This window comes from Piliocolobus tephrosceles, chromosome 17, assembly GCF_002776525.5.
Source record: "Piliocolobus tephrosceles isolate RC106 chromosome 17, ASM277652v3, whole genome shotgun sequence".
Taxonomy (NCBI): domain Eukaryota; kingdom Metazoa; phylum Chordata; class Mammalia; order Primates; family Cercopithecidae; genus Piliocolobus; species Piliocolobus tephrosceles.
The window spans coordinates 26,660,921-26,677,522 of record NC_045450.1 but is presented as its reverse complement, the minus strand read 5'-3'; the positions used below and the strand labels follow the sequence as shown (position 1 = coordinate 26,677,522).

General features: G+C 43.0%; 1 protein-coding gene and 1 non-coding gene across 5 annotated transcripts in view; one reads left to right on the top strand and one right to left on the bottom strand.

The window, feature by feature from the left end:
- The window catches only part of XPO6 (exportin 6), a 117,217-nt gene that overhangs the window by 20,977 nt on the left and 79,638 nt on the right, over nt 1–16,602 (top strand). For 3 of the 4 annotated variants that reach the window (XM_023192950.2, XM_023192949.3, XM_023192952.2), the window contains exons 2-3: nt 11,766–11,856; nt 16,112–16,224. In XM_023192950.2, the coding sequence (XP_023048718.1) occupies nt 11,766–11,856; nt 16,112–16,224 (204 nt within the window). The remainder of the gene's footprint in view (nt 1–11,765; nt 11,857–16,111; nt 16,225–16,602) is intronic. The other variant, XM_023192951.2, reaches the window with a different exon arrangement.
- LOC111526944 lies at nt 14,227–14,352 on the bottom strand. The gene has a single exon (XR_003309660.1). It is a non-coding gene; the product is annotated as a small nucleolar RNA SNORA25 (small nucleolar RNA).

Genomic DNA, 16,602 nt, shown 5'->3' with positions numbered 1-16,602 from the left:
TTACAAAAGAGACTGGCTCTTAAATAGCACAGGTGGTAATAGCAGCTGAAATGAAATTACTCACCTGAGTGGTAGTGTTAATCATCATGTTAGATTTGCAGCATGCTTTTATAGTGGTTTGTCAGTTTTGTACTCATTCATTACCTGATGTCATCCAATGCCAGGTAAAGCCAGCTCATTCATCATCCTTAAAACCCCTGGAGCAGAACTCCTCTGTGCTTCCTCAAGGGGTGTAGGAGCTGTCAGTGGGCAAGAGCTCTGGTGGCCTGCCTGTGTCTTCACTTGACCCACAGCTGGCTGACTTTGGGAGGATGCTCTCTTGGCTTCATTTTCCTAGTTGTAGAACAAGGTTGGACTTGCTGTGCTCTAGGGTTTGTTTACTTCTGTCTTAAGATTCTGTGATCCTGTTTTAGGATTTCTTGGTAGCATGCCTTGTGTTAATGTGCCCACTAAGTATCTTTTGAGTTTAATACTAGGCATGCAGATATAAACATCCATCCTCCTGGGATGTGTACCTGGGAGAGGGAAGCAGATGGGACTGTGAAGAGACAGCCTATTCTTGGCTATATTACTCATTTATTTTAGACAGTTTCTTGCAGAATAACTATTTTTATCATTTACTTTTTTGGCTGTTTTAATTAAAGCCTTCTGACTGGAATATACGTAAGTATATAAAATATATGTGTTTTAGCTCCTAGTGGATATGGTTGTTGCCCAACCAGTAGATGCAAACATTTTAATGTCTAGGCTGTGTAACCGTGGTGAAAATAAACCTGGCATCTGACAGAATAATTCCTTCCTATTGTGTCCTTTTCTCCGTTTCTCTTTGCCATATGCCAAGCTAGCTGGGAGCAGCCAGGAACAGCCAGGAGCAAGGTAGAGGGTACCAGCCAGCGGATGGTATTTTAAAAACTGTTTATTTCAAAATGATTTCAAATGGAAAGATTTCAAGGAATAAATGTTACAAAGATCTCTCATACCCTTTACCCAAACTCAACTACCATTAATATTTTGTCCTGTTAACTTTATTATTTGCACATTCCCTCTCTCTATATATATATATAGGCATATATGCATGTACATGCATGTACATTCACACACACATGTATTTTTTTCTGAACAATTTTAGAGTAAGTTGTTGTCATGGTCCATTGCCCTGTATTGTGTATTTCTTAATAGGGGCATTCTTCTACATGACTACAGCACAGTTACCATCTTCAGTTAATAGAACATTGATTCAGTACTTTGATCTAAGCTACTACCACCTTTATTCCAGTTTTGTCAGTTGATTCAGTCATGCCTTACATAGCATAAATTTCCCTCCAGTCCAGGATCAGCCTGTGGTCAGGTGTAGTATTTACTTGTCATGCTCTTTAGTCTTTAGATTTGTTGTCTAAAATTATGGAAATCGGGCTGGGCACGCTGGCTCAGGCCTGTAATCCCAGCACTTTGGGAGGCCAAGGTGGGCAGGATCGCTTGAGGTCAAGAGTGCAAGACCAGCCTGGCCAACATGGTGAAACCTTGTCTCTAATAAAAATACAAAAAAAATTAGCCAGGTGTGGTGGCGGGCACCTGTAATCCCAGCTCCTTGGGAGACTTAGGCACAATAATTGCTTGAACGGAGGTTGCAGTGCGCTCCAGCTGGGCAATAGAGCTAAACTCAGTCTCAAAAAAAAAAAAAAAAAAAAATTGAAACTGGTGCACTTCTCCATTGGTAGCTAATTGGTGAGTCTTGGTTTTATGAATTCTCCAATAGTACGTGGATGAGTTTTCCCAGTGTAAAACATACCATCCTCTGTATACAAAGATGTTTCCTCTAATTGGTTTCCATGGGGAGAAAATATGCTGCTTCCACATTATCACTTACCACAGTGGGACCAGTTGAACTTCTTGGCTCAGACACCTGGCAGTCATCTTGCTTCTAACTCTTGGTCCTCAGCAGTAATCAGTGGAAGAGACAGACAATCTGGGCACTTTATGCAAACCCAAGAAATAATGGAGGAATGTTCTGCCATTGATAAACTTTATGGTAGTTTTGGATTAAAGGAGAAGAGTGCTCTTTTTTTTTTCTCCTTGAGACAGTCTTGCTCTGTCGCCCAGGCTGGAGTGCAGTGGCGCGATCTCGACTCCCTGCAATCTCCACCTCTCCGGTTCACACCATTCTCCTACCTCAGCCTCCCGAGTAGCTGGGACTACAGGCGCCTGCCACCACGCCCGGCTAATTTTTTGTATTTTTCGTAGAGATGGGGTTTCACTGTGTTAGCCAGGATGGTCTCGATCTCCTGACCTCATGATCCGCCCGCCTCGGCCTCCCAAAGTGTTGTGATTACAGGTGTGAGCCACTGCACTCCACTGAAAAGTGCTTCTTAATGACTAAAATTATGTTTAGATGCAGCCAGAGTGTATGTTTTAATAAATATTAAATGTCTGTGTGGAGATACTGTGCAAAGTTATGTCTAGATCTAAGCTGCAGACAAGACAACAAGAAGCGTTTCTCATGCAAGGGGATGACTTTGTTCCAGATGCATGTTAATAGAGGGTTGGGTGCGCCTGCCCAGCCTTAGCAGTCCTGTTACATGCTGTGGTTGTCTGTTTCTTTGCTTCAGTAGAAGACATATTTTTCCCCCCTGCAACTCTTGTACACAATGTTTAGAATTAATTACATCAATGTATATTTGTACCCCAGTCTTCCCTCTGCTTGGCCTTACTCCATCCTATCACAGTCAGGCTAAGGAAGGAACTCACATGGGTGTGGCTGGAGCTGAGATTCCGGCTGGCTGCTCACTGGCTGTGTGTCTTTGAGCTAGTCATCCAGTGTCTCTGGGCTTCCCTGATTGCCCTGCTGACTGCTAGACTGGTGGAGGGTCGGTGGACTTCACCACATTTTCTTTTTTTTAAATAGAGAAATAAAATGAGATTTCTACTTCAATATGGTGTGCGATTTTTTGTTTTTTGTTTTTTAAAGGAATTGTCAGTTGGGCACTGTGGCTCATGCCTTTAATCCCAGCACTTTGGGAGGCTGAGGCAGGTGGATCGCTTGAGCCCTGGAGTTTAAGACCAGTCTGGGCAACACGGTGAAGCCCCAGCTCTACAAAAAATACAAAAATCAGCTGGGTGTGGTGGTGTGCGGCTGTGGTCCCAGCTACTTGCGAGGCTGAGGTAGAAGGATAGCTTGAGCCCAGGAGATAGAGTTTGTGCCACTGTACTGAAGCCTGGGCGACAGAGCAAGACCTGTGTCTCCAGAAAATAAAAGGAAAAGGAAAATATCTACGGGCTGGGATGCAAAAGAGCAGTAGTGACGGGAGGGAGAGATGGGAGGAAGCCTTGTTCTGAATGTCGGTCTCCTGACTGGGGCTTCCTTGATGCACTTTTCTATCTTTCTAGCTTTTTGAGCTGAATGACTTCAGGAGGGGGATAGGTAGATGTCACTCGCCTTGGTTCCCATGCATGTTATTTTAAGCTTGGTATTTCATCTCATACTTGTGTGCAGGCCTACAGGTCAAAGATTTTTTCCCTCCTCTGTGTTTTTTTTTTTTTGCAGTGGTGAAGGGTGTAGGGAAGTGAGAGTGATGATCTGAGAGTTTAGACATCTATGGTAATCCTGTTAGCTTTCAGATAAAAGTTTATATGGCATGTGTTGTAACACACCGGATATGTTTTGCATACTTTTTAACCTTGGTTGGCAGCAGGGATAGAATCACTTTTCTTGGAAACCTTTATATACAAGCAAATAGGGTAATGACACTGTTCTAGATGTGCCACAGGGATAGTTGAATGGGGCTCTGGGATACTAGTCCTCATTTTGTTGAGGTTTGCTATCAAGGAGCCGTGAACCTGAATATAGGAGGCCCATATGATTTACCTCCTAGTAGATTATACAAAATGTGGCTCTGGGAAAGGGTGACCAAAAAAGCTTAATAGAAGTGGCTTTAAAAAATAGTCATTTTTGACTGGCCATGGTGGCCCATGCATGTAATCCCAGAACTTTGAGAGGCATAGGTAGGAGGATTGCTTGAGCCTGGGGGTTTTAAGACTAGCTTGGGCAACATAGCAATCCCCCATCTTCATTTTAAAAAAATTAAAAAAATAGTCATTATTGCCCAATATTAATTTTATAAAAAAGTTATGCTTGGAGGGAGTTATTTTAGAGGCCATTAGGTAGCATGTTACAGATTTAATCAGGATTTGAGGAAACCACCTTCTAGCTGTCACATCTTAGGGAAAAACACCTTATTATCCACCTTCAGTCTCAGTCTCAGCGTTAGCAGTCTCCTGTTTTTCTTTTCTTTTTTTTTTTTTTTTTTTTTTGAGGCAGAGTCTCACTCTGTCGACCGGGATGGAGTACTGTGGCCGGATCTCAGCTCACTGCAAGCTCCGCCTCCCGGGTTCACGCCATTCTCCTGCCTCAGCCTCCCGAGTAGCTGGGACTACAGGCGCCCGCCACCTCGCCCGGCTAGTTTATGTATTTTTTAGTAGAGACGGGGTTTCACCGTGTTAGCCAGGATGGTCTCGATCTCCTGACCTCGTGATCCGCCCGTCTCGGCCTCCCAAAGTGCTGGGATTACAGGCTTGAGCCACCGCGCCCGGCCAGTCTCCTGTTTTTCAACACAGATTGAATCTGCGTGTGAGCAGAAGTCTGCTTATGGTCAGAGCCCTTAAAGGGGAAAATGTAAAGTCACATGTATCTTCAGTTTGGAGGAATTACCAGTATTCTTGAGAAACTGAAAGTGATATCAACAGTTTTCTTGTTCCTTTTACTCTCTTGAATTTGGTCTTTAAAATAGTTGAGCACCAGTCCATGGTGGATATTGTAGAACATACAAACATACTAGATAGAGCATCTTTCCAGACAGTTGATATTCTGGTTAGAGAGAGAAACCTAATATCTATGATGTATGAACAGTGGGGCCGGGCGCAGTAGCTCACGCCTGTAATCCCAGCACTTTGGGAGGCCGAGGCGGGCGGATCACAAGGTCAGGAGATCGAGACCACGGTGAAACCCCATCTCTACTAAAAATACAAAAAATTAGCCGGGCGCGGTGGCAGGTGCCTGTAGTCCCAGCTACTCAGGAGGCTGAGGCAGGAGAATGGCGTGAACCCGGGAGGCGGAGCTTGCAGTGAGCCGAGATCACACCACTGCACTCCAGTAAGGGGGACAGAGCGAGACTCCCTCTCAAAAAAAAAAAAAAAAAAAGATGTATGAACAGTGACTTTTAGCCCACACTTCGTGCCTGACATTGTGTTTACTATGTATTTTACATTTTATTTAATTCTCAGAATGACCCAGTATGTTAGGTACTTTTACTATCCCCATTTGTGCACAGGAGAAAACAGTGACACATTAAATAACTAGGCCAAGGTCAAGTTGCGCGTTTGGATTCAAACTTGGGGAACCTGACCCTAGAGCCTGCATTTATTTTGCTGTTCTGAAATGACCAGAGTAACAGCACCATGGGCAAAATTCTGTAGTACTGGTTACAAGTCAAAGACAAAAGATGAAAATGACCTGATCTGTACTGTAACCTGTATAAGAAAATTCATGAAGGTTAAACTATAAAGTGTAGTCTCAGGAGCAAATGCAGGATGGGGCTAGGTACTCGCTTATGATACCATGAGTGTTCAGACTGGAGTGGCTTCCTGTGGTGAGTAATGTTGAATCAGGCATGCTTTCCTTCTTATCCTCCTAGTAAACTTCTTTGCTCTTCAAAACCCAAATCACCCCAGTGAAGCTTTCTTTCCTTCAGACAGAGTTAGTTTTCTCTTTGGTCTTCTGAGGCTGTTTATACATACGCCAGGACTACAGGATGTAACTGCTAGGCCACCTTCAGTTCTTTGAAGTTAGGGACCATCTTACTCATCATCGTATCCCAGGGGCTTAATTTAAGCAGTATCAGTTACCTAGTGCGTATTGGATTCTCATTTGTCCAACAAATAGCTGAGTTGCTTAGTCACTCCAGAATTAAAGCTAGGTTTAGAATAATTGGAGCAGAAAATTAGTTGGGTGTGATGGCATGTGCCTGTAGTCTCAGCTTCTTAAGAGGCTGAGGTGGGGAGGATCACCTGAGCTCAGGGGTTTGAAGCTGCAGTGAGCTGTGATTGTTCCACTGCACTGCAGCCATACGGCAACACTCTGTCTCTTAAAAAAAAAAAAAAAATTAGGCTGAATGCAGAGGCTCCCTGTAATCCCAGCATTTTGGGAAGCCAAGGTAGGAGGATCACTTGAAGTCAGGCGTTCAACACCAACCTCGGCAACAGAACAAGACCCACTCTCTACAAAAATGAAAAATAAAAATCAGCCAGATGTGGTGGCGTGTGCCTATAGTCTCAGCTACTCGAAGCTGAGGCAGGAGGATTGCTTGAGCCCAGGAGTTTGAGGCCTCACTGAACTATGATCATGCCACTGCACTCTCGCCTGGCAACAGAGACCACGTCTTTAGCCAAAAAAAAAAAAAAAAAAAAAAAAATTGTGGCAGAAAACTGTATATTTAGGAGAATTTATCTGGCGGCAAAGTACTGGTTGGATTGGAATTGGAAAACCTGGTAACCAGGTAAAAGCAATTATAGTAATGTGGGCAGGAGATGATTAGGGCTCCATAGAAATAGTGGTGAGGGAGAAGATACAGTCCGCAGACCTGATGGTGTTGGCTGTGGATGGAGAATATGGGGAAGAAGCAAAGGCGATCTCAAATTATGTCACCCTTCCCCTTCTTCCAAGTTTTCATTTTTAGGTGATTATGGGTCTTGGTGCACTTAGTAGTCCCTTAATAAATGAGGCAATGGCATGGATCTCTGAACTGCTGACCCATGAGCAGCAGAGTGAAAGGAGCAGATAAAGTCAAGGCAGGCACAGTCGCAAGCTTATCACCTTTGCAGATTTTAACTGTTTCTGGAACAGAAAACTTGGGTTTGTTTTAGATCTATGCAGAGCTCTCCAGGAGTATGTTCTGAGCCAAGCTTAATTCGTCATCCTGCCCAGGGATTTTAATTTTAAGTGTATGTGCCATTTGCTATTGAGGTGAGCCAAGTAGCTCTTGGGGAAGCATAGGCTTATGGGATTGTAATACCTTGTGCTGCCACCCTGGCAGCTCTGAAGACAAGAGATGGTTCCTAGAAATCAGGAGCCTCATGCTCACGCTGTTACCTGCAGGCTTATTGCCAGTTCCCAGAGCCACAGTTGTGCTGATGGAGCTAAAATACAGTTTCTAAAGAGTCTGAAAACACCAACCTGGACTTTAGAAAATGAGGATTTTAAAACATTAAGTGTTTAAAATTGCAGTATGCAGATAAATCGTAAAGTTGATCATCTTTGTGTAACTAACACTCAGATAAAGAAATAGACTATTACTAGAATCCCTTCTCCTCCAAGGTAACCACTAGTCTGATTATAATACCATAAATAAGTTTTAGTTGTTTAAATTATTATTATTTTTTAAGAGACAAGGTCTTGCTCTGTTGCCCAGGCTAGAGTGCATCGGTGCAATCATACCTCACTGCAGCCTTGAACTCCTGGGCTCGAGTGATCCTCTTGCCTCAGCATCCCAAGTAGCTGGAATTATAGGTGCGCACCACTGTGTTGGGCCTTTTTTTTTTTTAAGATTACTATAAAGTGAATAATGAATAATGTGTTTTGGTTTCTTTCACTCTACATTGTGTTTGTGAGATTCATCTGTGTTGTTGCATGCGTCTATATTAATTCCTGTTGTCTTATAATATTCTCCTCTATCAAGAAATCACTATTCATCCATTCCAGTGATGATGGATATTTGGGTTCTTTTGACTCTTTGGGTATTGTGTATAATAGTGCTATGAACATTTGTGTATATTTTCTTTTGGTATACATGTAAAAATTTCTGTTGGGCATATATCAAGGAGTAGAATTGCAGGGTCATAAGATATGCATATGTTTAGCTGTCATTTTTCTAGAGTGGTTGTAGCAGTGTATACTCCCACCAGCAGTATATGCATGTTCTGGTTGCTCAGCATCCTCATCAACACTTGTTATTGTCAGTCTTTTAAATTTTAGCCACTCTGGTAGATGTGTAGCACTACCTTATTTTAAATTTGTATTTTCCTGATAACTAATGAGGCTGAACACTTATTTATAGGCTTTTTGAATGTCCTCTTTTACAAGTAATTATTTACCTGTCCAAAAAAATGGAAGTCCTTTGTCTTTTTTTTTTTTTTTTTACTGATTTGTATAAGTTATTTTATGCTCTGATATGAGTTCCTTGTTTTCCATTTTGCAGATAGCTCCTATTTTGTGGCTTTCTATTACACTCTCTCCATTGTGCCATCTGATGAACATTTCAACTTATCAGTCCTTTCTTTTATGGTTAGTGGTTTATGTGTTCTGTGTAAGAAAATTTTCCCTACCCCTAGATTGTGAAGATACTCTGTATCTGCAATCCTCCTGGAATTTTTGTGTGTGAATGTGTCTCACTTAGTTTTAAACTAATCTTGCTTTTCCTTAGTTTGTCAAGGTCTGAGGCTTAAATCCCAAGCACAAGGTAGGAGGCAGTCAGATAAATTTTCTTGTTCTTCATAAATTAATGCAGCGTAGGAGATAAAGTTTTTGCATAGCCTTTGGGAATGGAAGCCTTGTCTCCCTACCACACAATGGCACTTGGATTTTGTTTTACGTTCTTTGTCCCTTTCATTACTTGAAAGTGTAATCTGCTTGGAGTATTACCTCTTCCTCACTTGCAGTTAATTCCTTAACTCACCCCAGTCTACATTCTGGCTTCAGCACTTGCTTGAAACAGCTGGCCAAGGTTCCAGTGGCCTTGTTGCCAAACCGGAGCCAGGGAATTCTCCAGTATCCTTGAACCAGTATCCTTGAATGTGCCTTCTGTGTCTTTTCTACTTCTGTTCTGATGGTGTGATGTTGGCAAATTCTCAGCCTCCTGATTTTTACCCCGTATACATTTACGTAGCTGCATTTTGAAATTTAGTCTGAAAAGCCCCACTAGATATGATTGGGACAAAGCCCTTAAACCTGAGGGCATGAGTCTCTAGTTTTAAAGTTGGCTTGACCACTTGCGTTGTTTTGCTTTGGTCTATTTTCATTTGGTATCTGAGACCAAATAAAAATGAGAGCAGCCATAACTACAGATTAGATGATTTCTTACGGTTTATGTAGCAGTTTTACATGGATTGTCTCATTGGATCCCATATCACCGTGTGAGGCAGGTATTGTTGTTACAGATATAGAAATGATTAAAAATGCAAGCAGCACTTATTTGTTCTTGTTGGGAAACACCTGGTGATGCCCCGATTAGGTTTTGGAGCTTCCTTTTTCATGTAGCCATCATTTGATGGGAGAATGCATCTTTTTTTTTTTTTTTTTTTTTTTTTTAAGACTAGTGAAGTGCAGTAGTGAGAACGGGGGAAAGAGTAGAACAAGGAGTTGCATCTGTAACTGACTGCAAACAGTCCATTGAGATAACTCAGTACCTTTGGACCAGCCCATCTGGGATTCTTAGGAGTACTTTTGTCCTTCCACTTTCCACAGGAACCGTAACTTCTTGGGTTGGGGCAGAGAGTAAAGGGTAGGTGGGACCGGGAATAGAGACAGAGTTGGATTCTTTTTGAGATTATCAGGAACTTGCCAGTAATCGTTTATTTCTCAACTCTCTTCCTCAAGAATCTAGTACTAAATAAATTTTGGTGGTTGATTGCCTGGATGTGATAAGCCCACATTTGCTCCAGGATCTACTTTAAAATGATTCAACACAAGAAGTTGTATAGAGAGATGATTTGCAGATGTGCCCTTAGTTTCCAGGAACACATTTTGGCTCCAGAAGAACTATTTATTTATTTTAACATGCACTATTTTTCTTATTCTTCTGCATCTTCCCACAACCTTTTTATTTTAAATAGCAAATTCTTTTTTCAAATGAAATGGCATACCAGACTCGATTTATGAAACAGTCTATGGCGTTCTTTTATTTATGTACACTCATTTTAGAGGTTTGCATTTATAGCATTTATTTATAAAGTAAGTGAGAACAGTGAGGCTGTTTTGATCAACACAAACACTTGAAACAGATTTTAGAAGATTGCAGTCTTATTTTAGCTTCACTTTTCAGATTATTTCTGGGTTTGAAAAAATAGATAGTTTTTAATAAAACAGCTTGGCTTGCAAGCCAAGGATATTTTTTGTTAAACCGATATGGATGTTTGAAAGAGGAGTAGGGGGCTAGGCTAATCTTTATCCTAAATATGAAGTTCAGGGAAGAAAGTCCCTCTCACTCACAAGCGCTCAAAGTACTATACAGTAATTCATCATTCAGTGTGTCACAGTTCGGGTGTCATTGCAGAGCCATCATTCTGTGACCTCAGTGTGGGAGGAACAGATGTGCCTTGCACTGTATGAACGTGGCCCTGCGTTCTGTGTGGTGCATTTGAGTGTGTTGGTTGGTGTGCACATGCTTGTGAATCAAGTTTGATTCAACCTCTGTAATTGGTACTGAGAAGTGCTGGTTTTTCCACAGAGATGAAAAGTTCCTCAGTCTTCACAAAGTCAATCACCTGATGGAGGCCTCTGGTATACTATAGTTTGACATGTGACACATTTGAGTGTGGGCTTGTTGTTTTAAAATGCAGTTTTTATAGTCAGGTCTCAGTCCATGGGTGATGGAGAGGATATGGGGAAGGGAGATAGGTAGGAAGAAAGAAGTTAAGAGATGATTAAACAATCAGAACTACTGCTGGCTCTTGATTATCTCTGGGGTAGAATTATACCAGTGATGACTCAAAAATGGTTTGGGAATGGTTACCTTTTTGAAGGCAGGTTGTGTGAAGAGTGTTAACTCAAGGTTATTTCTGTGACTCCTCTTACTTGAATAAGAATAAAGGAAGTGGGATTTGGGGCTCAATATAAACCCCAAAGGGAGAGGATGAGCACTGGGGGCCTTGGGCCCTCTCCTCTTCATTTCCAACCTGAGCAGTTCTGCTGAGAGTCTGGCTTTCACTGTGGGCCTGTGGTTTAGAGGAACTAATTTTGAATCCCTATTTAGCTTGGTTTTCAGCTGTACTTTAATCTCTGTTGGCTGCTCATGTGAGATTGAGAATTGACTGTATGACTCGTGGAATGCCTTCAAAAACCGCCAAGAATCCATGGCCAGGTGCAGTGAGTGACTCACACTTGTAGTCCCATTGCTTTGGGAGGCTGGGACGGGAAGATAGCTTGAGCCCAGGAATTCAGGGCTGCAGTGAGCTATGATTTTACCACTGTACTTCAGCCTGGGCAAACAGAGACCCTGTCTCTTAAAAAAAGACAACTCTCCCCGGTTCTCCCCCAAAACCCCTGAGAATCCATGAAGCAGTTTGATACAAGTGCTGTGAATCAAAATATGGCAAATTATTCAGACGCAGGAGAAATGTATCAGGGATGGATAGTCTATGAGGAGCTCTGGCCTTCTTAAATCTCCCCACTCTGCCCATTCAGGAAGGGCCAGGGGCTAATTTGCTTTCAACCATGATTCCAGAGTTGAATTTTGAATTTCCTCTTTCCTTAGCGTACATAATTGAAAATCAGCTGCACAGTAGCATGAATTTATAGAGGCTGCAGCAACAACATTGGGTTTCGAGTCAGCTGGGAAATTCCCTTCAGTTTTTCTGGTGTATACCATGCATTTGAAGAATGTTGAACCAAGATTTTGAGGAAGTAAATTGCTCTTGCTGTTGAATGTGACCTAGAAGGAACTGAGGAACGGTGGAACTGAAGATACAGCTTATTGATTTTTTTCAAATTCCTTTGTTAGGCATCTGAAGAAGCCTCTCTCAGGGCACTGGAAAGTCTGATGACAGAATTTTTTCACGATTGTACGAGCAATGAAAGAAAACGTGAGATAGGTAAGTGGAGCGTTGACTTGTAAAGAAGAATTTATAATGAGGAGGCCCTGGTAGGGAGGAAGGAGTTGTTCATAGCCGTGACTGCATGCTTTCCCCTTGAATTCTTGCTTTTTTCGCTCTGATTCTGCTGGCGCGTGGCTGGGGAAACCTCTCCACTTGACCAAAGGAAAGAAAATCCATCACTATGGATCTTAATTTCAGCAATATTGTTGAACTTTTATATAAGAAGCCTGCGACTTTTTGGTGGAGGGTCTAGGGTGAGTGGGACAGGGTCTCGCTGTGTTGCCCAGGCTGCTTTTGAACTCCTGGCCTCAAGTGATCCTCTGTCTCAGCCTCCTGAGTAGCTGGGATTATAAGTGTGAGCCACCGCACCTGGATGGTTATTTAAAGAAAAACAATAACAACTCTGGAAAGTGTCAAAATCAACATGTTTTGCTGTGCAGAGGTCTGATCTGAACCTAATAGTGCCCAGAAATCCCATAACTGGTATTACATTTGAGGACTTCCTGCTGCCTGGGCAACATAAGATTCTGTCTCAAAAAAAATTTTTTTTTTTTGAGTCGGAGTCTCACTCCGTTGCCCAGGCTGGAGTGTGGTGGCACGATCTTGGCTCACTGCACGCTCCGTCTTCTGGGTTCATGCCATTCTCCGACCTCAGCCTCCCGTGTAGCTGGGACTGCAGGCGCCCGCCACCATGCCCAGCTCATTTTTTTGTGTTTTTAGTAGAGACAGGGTTTCATCATGTTAGCCAGGATGGTCTCAATCTCCTGACCTCATGATCCTCCCGCCTCGGCCTCCGAAAGTGTTGGGATTACAGGCGTGAGCCACCGCCCCCGCCTCCCCCCCTTTTTTTTGAGAGGGCGTCTTGCTCTGTTGCCCAGGCTGGAGTTCAGTGGGGTGATCTCGGCTCACTGCAACCTCCGCCCCCTGAGTTCAAGCGATTCTCCTGCCTCAGCCTCCCATGTTCCTGGGATTACAGGTGCCCACCACCACACCCGGCTAATTTTTTGTATTTATAGTAGCAACGGGGTTTCACCCATATTAGCCAGACTGGTCTTGAACTCCTGACCTTAAGAGATCTGCCCACCTCGGCCTCCCAAAGTGCTGGGATTACAGGTGTGAGCCACCGTGCCTGGCCATTAGTCTTCGATATTCTGACACTCTGTTCTTTGAAGTCTTTTTTTAGATTATAATTGAAATGCTTTTGATTCTTTAATTTTTGGTTTGCAATCAAATGTTGCACCTTCTTTTTTTTTTTTGAGACAGAGTCTCGCTCTGTGACCCAGGCTGGAGTGCAGTGGTGCCACCTTGGCTCGCTGCAAGCTCTGCCTCCCAGGTTCACGCCTTTCTCCTGCCTCAGCCTCCCGAGTAGCTGGAACTACAGGCGCCCGCCACCACGCCCAGCTAATTTTTTTATTTTTAGTAGAGACAGAGTTTCACCGTGTTACCAGGATGGTCTCGATCTCCTGACCTCGTGATCCACCCACTTCGGCCTCTCAAAGTGCTGGGATTACAGGCGTGAGCCACCTCGCCCGGCAAACATTTTTTGTTTGTTTGTTTGTTTTTGAGATGGGAATCTCCCTCTGTTGCCCAGGCTGGAGTGCATTGGCACGATCTTGGCTCACTGCAACCTCTGCCTTGCTCACCTTTTATTTCATGAATTAAACATAGAACCTGCTGAACATGTTCTTATTCTCATCTGATCTTAAAAGAGCCAGTGCTCCAGATGCCAAATTTGAATGCAGGCTGAGGGGAATCCGGGGGTTTGTTTCTATACAGTAGGCTTGTCTTAGTTCAGTTCTCTTTGTACCTAGTCATTGTAGCTTTATTTGAGTGTGTGGACTTGGACCACTTACTGCTTCTTTTCTATGGTCTTGGGATAAACTCTAGGCTTTTCCTAGTTTGGTCAGAGAAAGGAAGGAAGTCTTTTCTTCAAAGGGCTCCACCCACCCTCCAGCAAAGGTAAATTACTAGTGCTCTAGAAATTGATAGAGCTGTTAGCAGGACCTTGAGACCGTGTGGTCATTGTAGAGTCACAGAAGCATCAAGGAGGAGCAGTGACTCACTTGGGGTCAGACTCAGAGTCTAGAACAGAGCCCAGAGTTCCTCAGTTCCAGTCCGGTTTGACTTCATTTTGGGGATTCACAGAAACCTTTGCTTAATTATTAGGGCAGGCTGTTAGCTTCCTTTTATGGATTTGTAATGAACTTTTATTTTTATTAAAATAATTTTTTTGACTGGGCATGGTGGCTCATGCCTGCAATCTCAGCCCTTTGGGAGGTCAAGGGAAGTGGAATACTTGAGCCCATGGGTTTGAGACCAGTCTGGGCAACATAGTAAGACTCCGTCTCTACAAAAATATGTTTCCCCCCTAATATCTCTTCAGGAAAACAGCACCATTGAGTGCTATGGCATCCTATAGAGAACTTCAGTCTTTGGTCATAGCATTAAGAGCTCACGGTTTCACAGCCCTGTGAGCCCACTTTGAAATGAACTAAAATTGAAAGGCTTGGTTTTTTTTTTTTTTTTTTTTTTTTGAGACAGAGCCTCACTCTGTTGCCACGCGTGCAGTGGCGCAGTCTCGGCTCACTGCAACCTCTGCTTCCCAGGTTCAAGCGATTCTCCTGCCTCAGCCTCCCGAGTAGCTGGGACTAGAGGCGCACGCCACCACGCCCAGCTAATTTTTGTATTTTTAGTAGAGACGGGGTTTCACAGTGTTGGCCAGGATAGTCTATCTCTTGACCTTGTGACACGCCCGCCTTGGCCTCCCAAAGTGCTGGGATTAACAGGCGTGAGCCAACAGGCCTGGCCTTTTTCTTTTCTTTTCTTTTTTTTTTTTTTTTAAAGAGATAGTATTTTGCTCTATCACTCAGGCTGGATGTAGTGGCATGATCATAGCTCATTGCAACCTCGGCCTCCTGGGCTAAAGCTTCAGGCACACCAAAGCTGTTCATTTTGAGACTCTCCTAAGTTGCTGAGTTTTTTTTCTTTAAATAGCCATCTGGGCGTGGTGGCTCATGCTTATAATCCTAGCTATTCAGGTGGCTGACAGGAGGATCACTAGAGGCCAGGAGTTAAAGACCAGCCTGGACAACATAGTAAGGTCTCCTCCTGCCTCAGCCTTCTGAGTAACTAGGACTACAGGCATGTGCCACCATATCTAGTTAAGTTTTTCTTTGTTTCGTAGAGACAGGGTCTCAGTGTTGCCCAGGCTGGTCTTTGAACTCCTGGCCTCAAGCAGTCCTCCTGCCTCAGCCTCTCAAAGTGCTGGAATTACAGATGTGAGCCACTGTGCCTGGCCTTTCCATGGATTTTTTTAAATGAGACTGCCTCGTTGGATTTAGCTTAAGTTGTAGGGAACTAGCAGAGCAATGACTTGAGGATTAGAAGAAACTGCTGTGTGTTCTGCTTTTCCAAAGGCTTTCTAGAATCTCTCAAAGTTGTGGGCCTTTGTACTTTTACCCTTTTTGGATTATATTTCATGACCAGTGCAGCAGCTCAAGGTGACTAAGGGACAGCATGTCCAGAAACATAATGGTAGCCCCGTAATGCTTGCTGCCTTGTGGGTTCTGGCTGATGCCATCAGCAGCCTGAGGAGGAGGAGGAACACCTTTCTAACCAACGTGATGTGTGGACAGGGCTGCTCGCCGCAACACTCGTCATCGTTGCTCTCGCCTCAGGTCATTTCACTTTTTTGGTGGCAGTGTTTCAAAATAAAACCAACCCAAATGAAGAGTTAGCCATTTTGAATTCCTTGCATTTTGTTTCCTTTCCTATCTTTGTAGGGTTAGTCTTAATCTTTTCTTTTTCTGCCTTTCTAGCCATCATTTTGTGTGTGTGAACAATATAGACGCCACTGAAGATTTGTAGAGGAATGGTGAGGTGCTAGAATGTAGCTCACATTCAGAGGAAGTTAGCTAGCAGTTTTAAGAAGATGGAAGGGTACTCTTAGAACATTCCAGCCACATATTAGCTTAAATAAGAACTTTAGCAGTGAAAGTTTCTCTGCCTAGAGAAATATCCATAGCAAGGTTATTGGCTTTTAGATGGCTGAAAACATTGTCAGTGTCCATGGTCACCTCAGATGCAGAAAAATATTGTATGATTTATTCTTTCTATCTTGAAGAATCTGCTGGTTTTGACATCATTTACATTATATGCAGAGAGGAATGTTTAAATAGTAATAAGATAGCCCAACCTTGTCTAATTTCATGTATTTTCATAGCTTTCTTTTGTTACCATTTAACTTTTCCAGAGGAGCTTCTTAATAACTTTGCCCAGCAAATAGGAGCCTGGAGATTCTGCCTGTACTTTCTCTCCAGCACTAGGAATGACTATGTAATGATGTACAGTTTAACAGTTTTTGAGGTAAGTTGTCAGTAATTTTATACTCTTCTGAAAAGGATTTTGTAGTCGTATTGCCATATCATTGGCACTAGACTAGAGCTGTAATGTACTGGGAGAGGGTAGCTCAGCTCTGGGACGTCGTCCCACATACTGTCTTTATGCAGCTGTGTGTTGTTTCGGGCATCTTCCATCTTCCACACTAGAAAGGTAAGATGGATGGTTGACTTTAGGGTTAAGTAGGTAGGTCATTTGTGGTAACATATAACTGTTCCCTGCCTATTATCAATGATAAGGGAAAGATAATTAAAAACATTTTAGGAGGAGAAATGATAACCATAATAGCATCATCCCCAACAGCAAAAAATTTTATTTATATCACCTCTCTTCCAATTCTTGTTT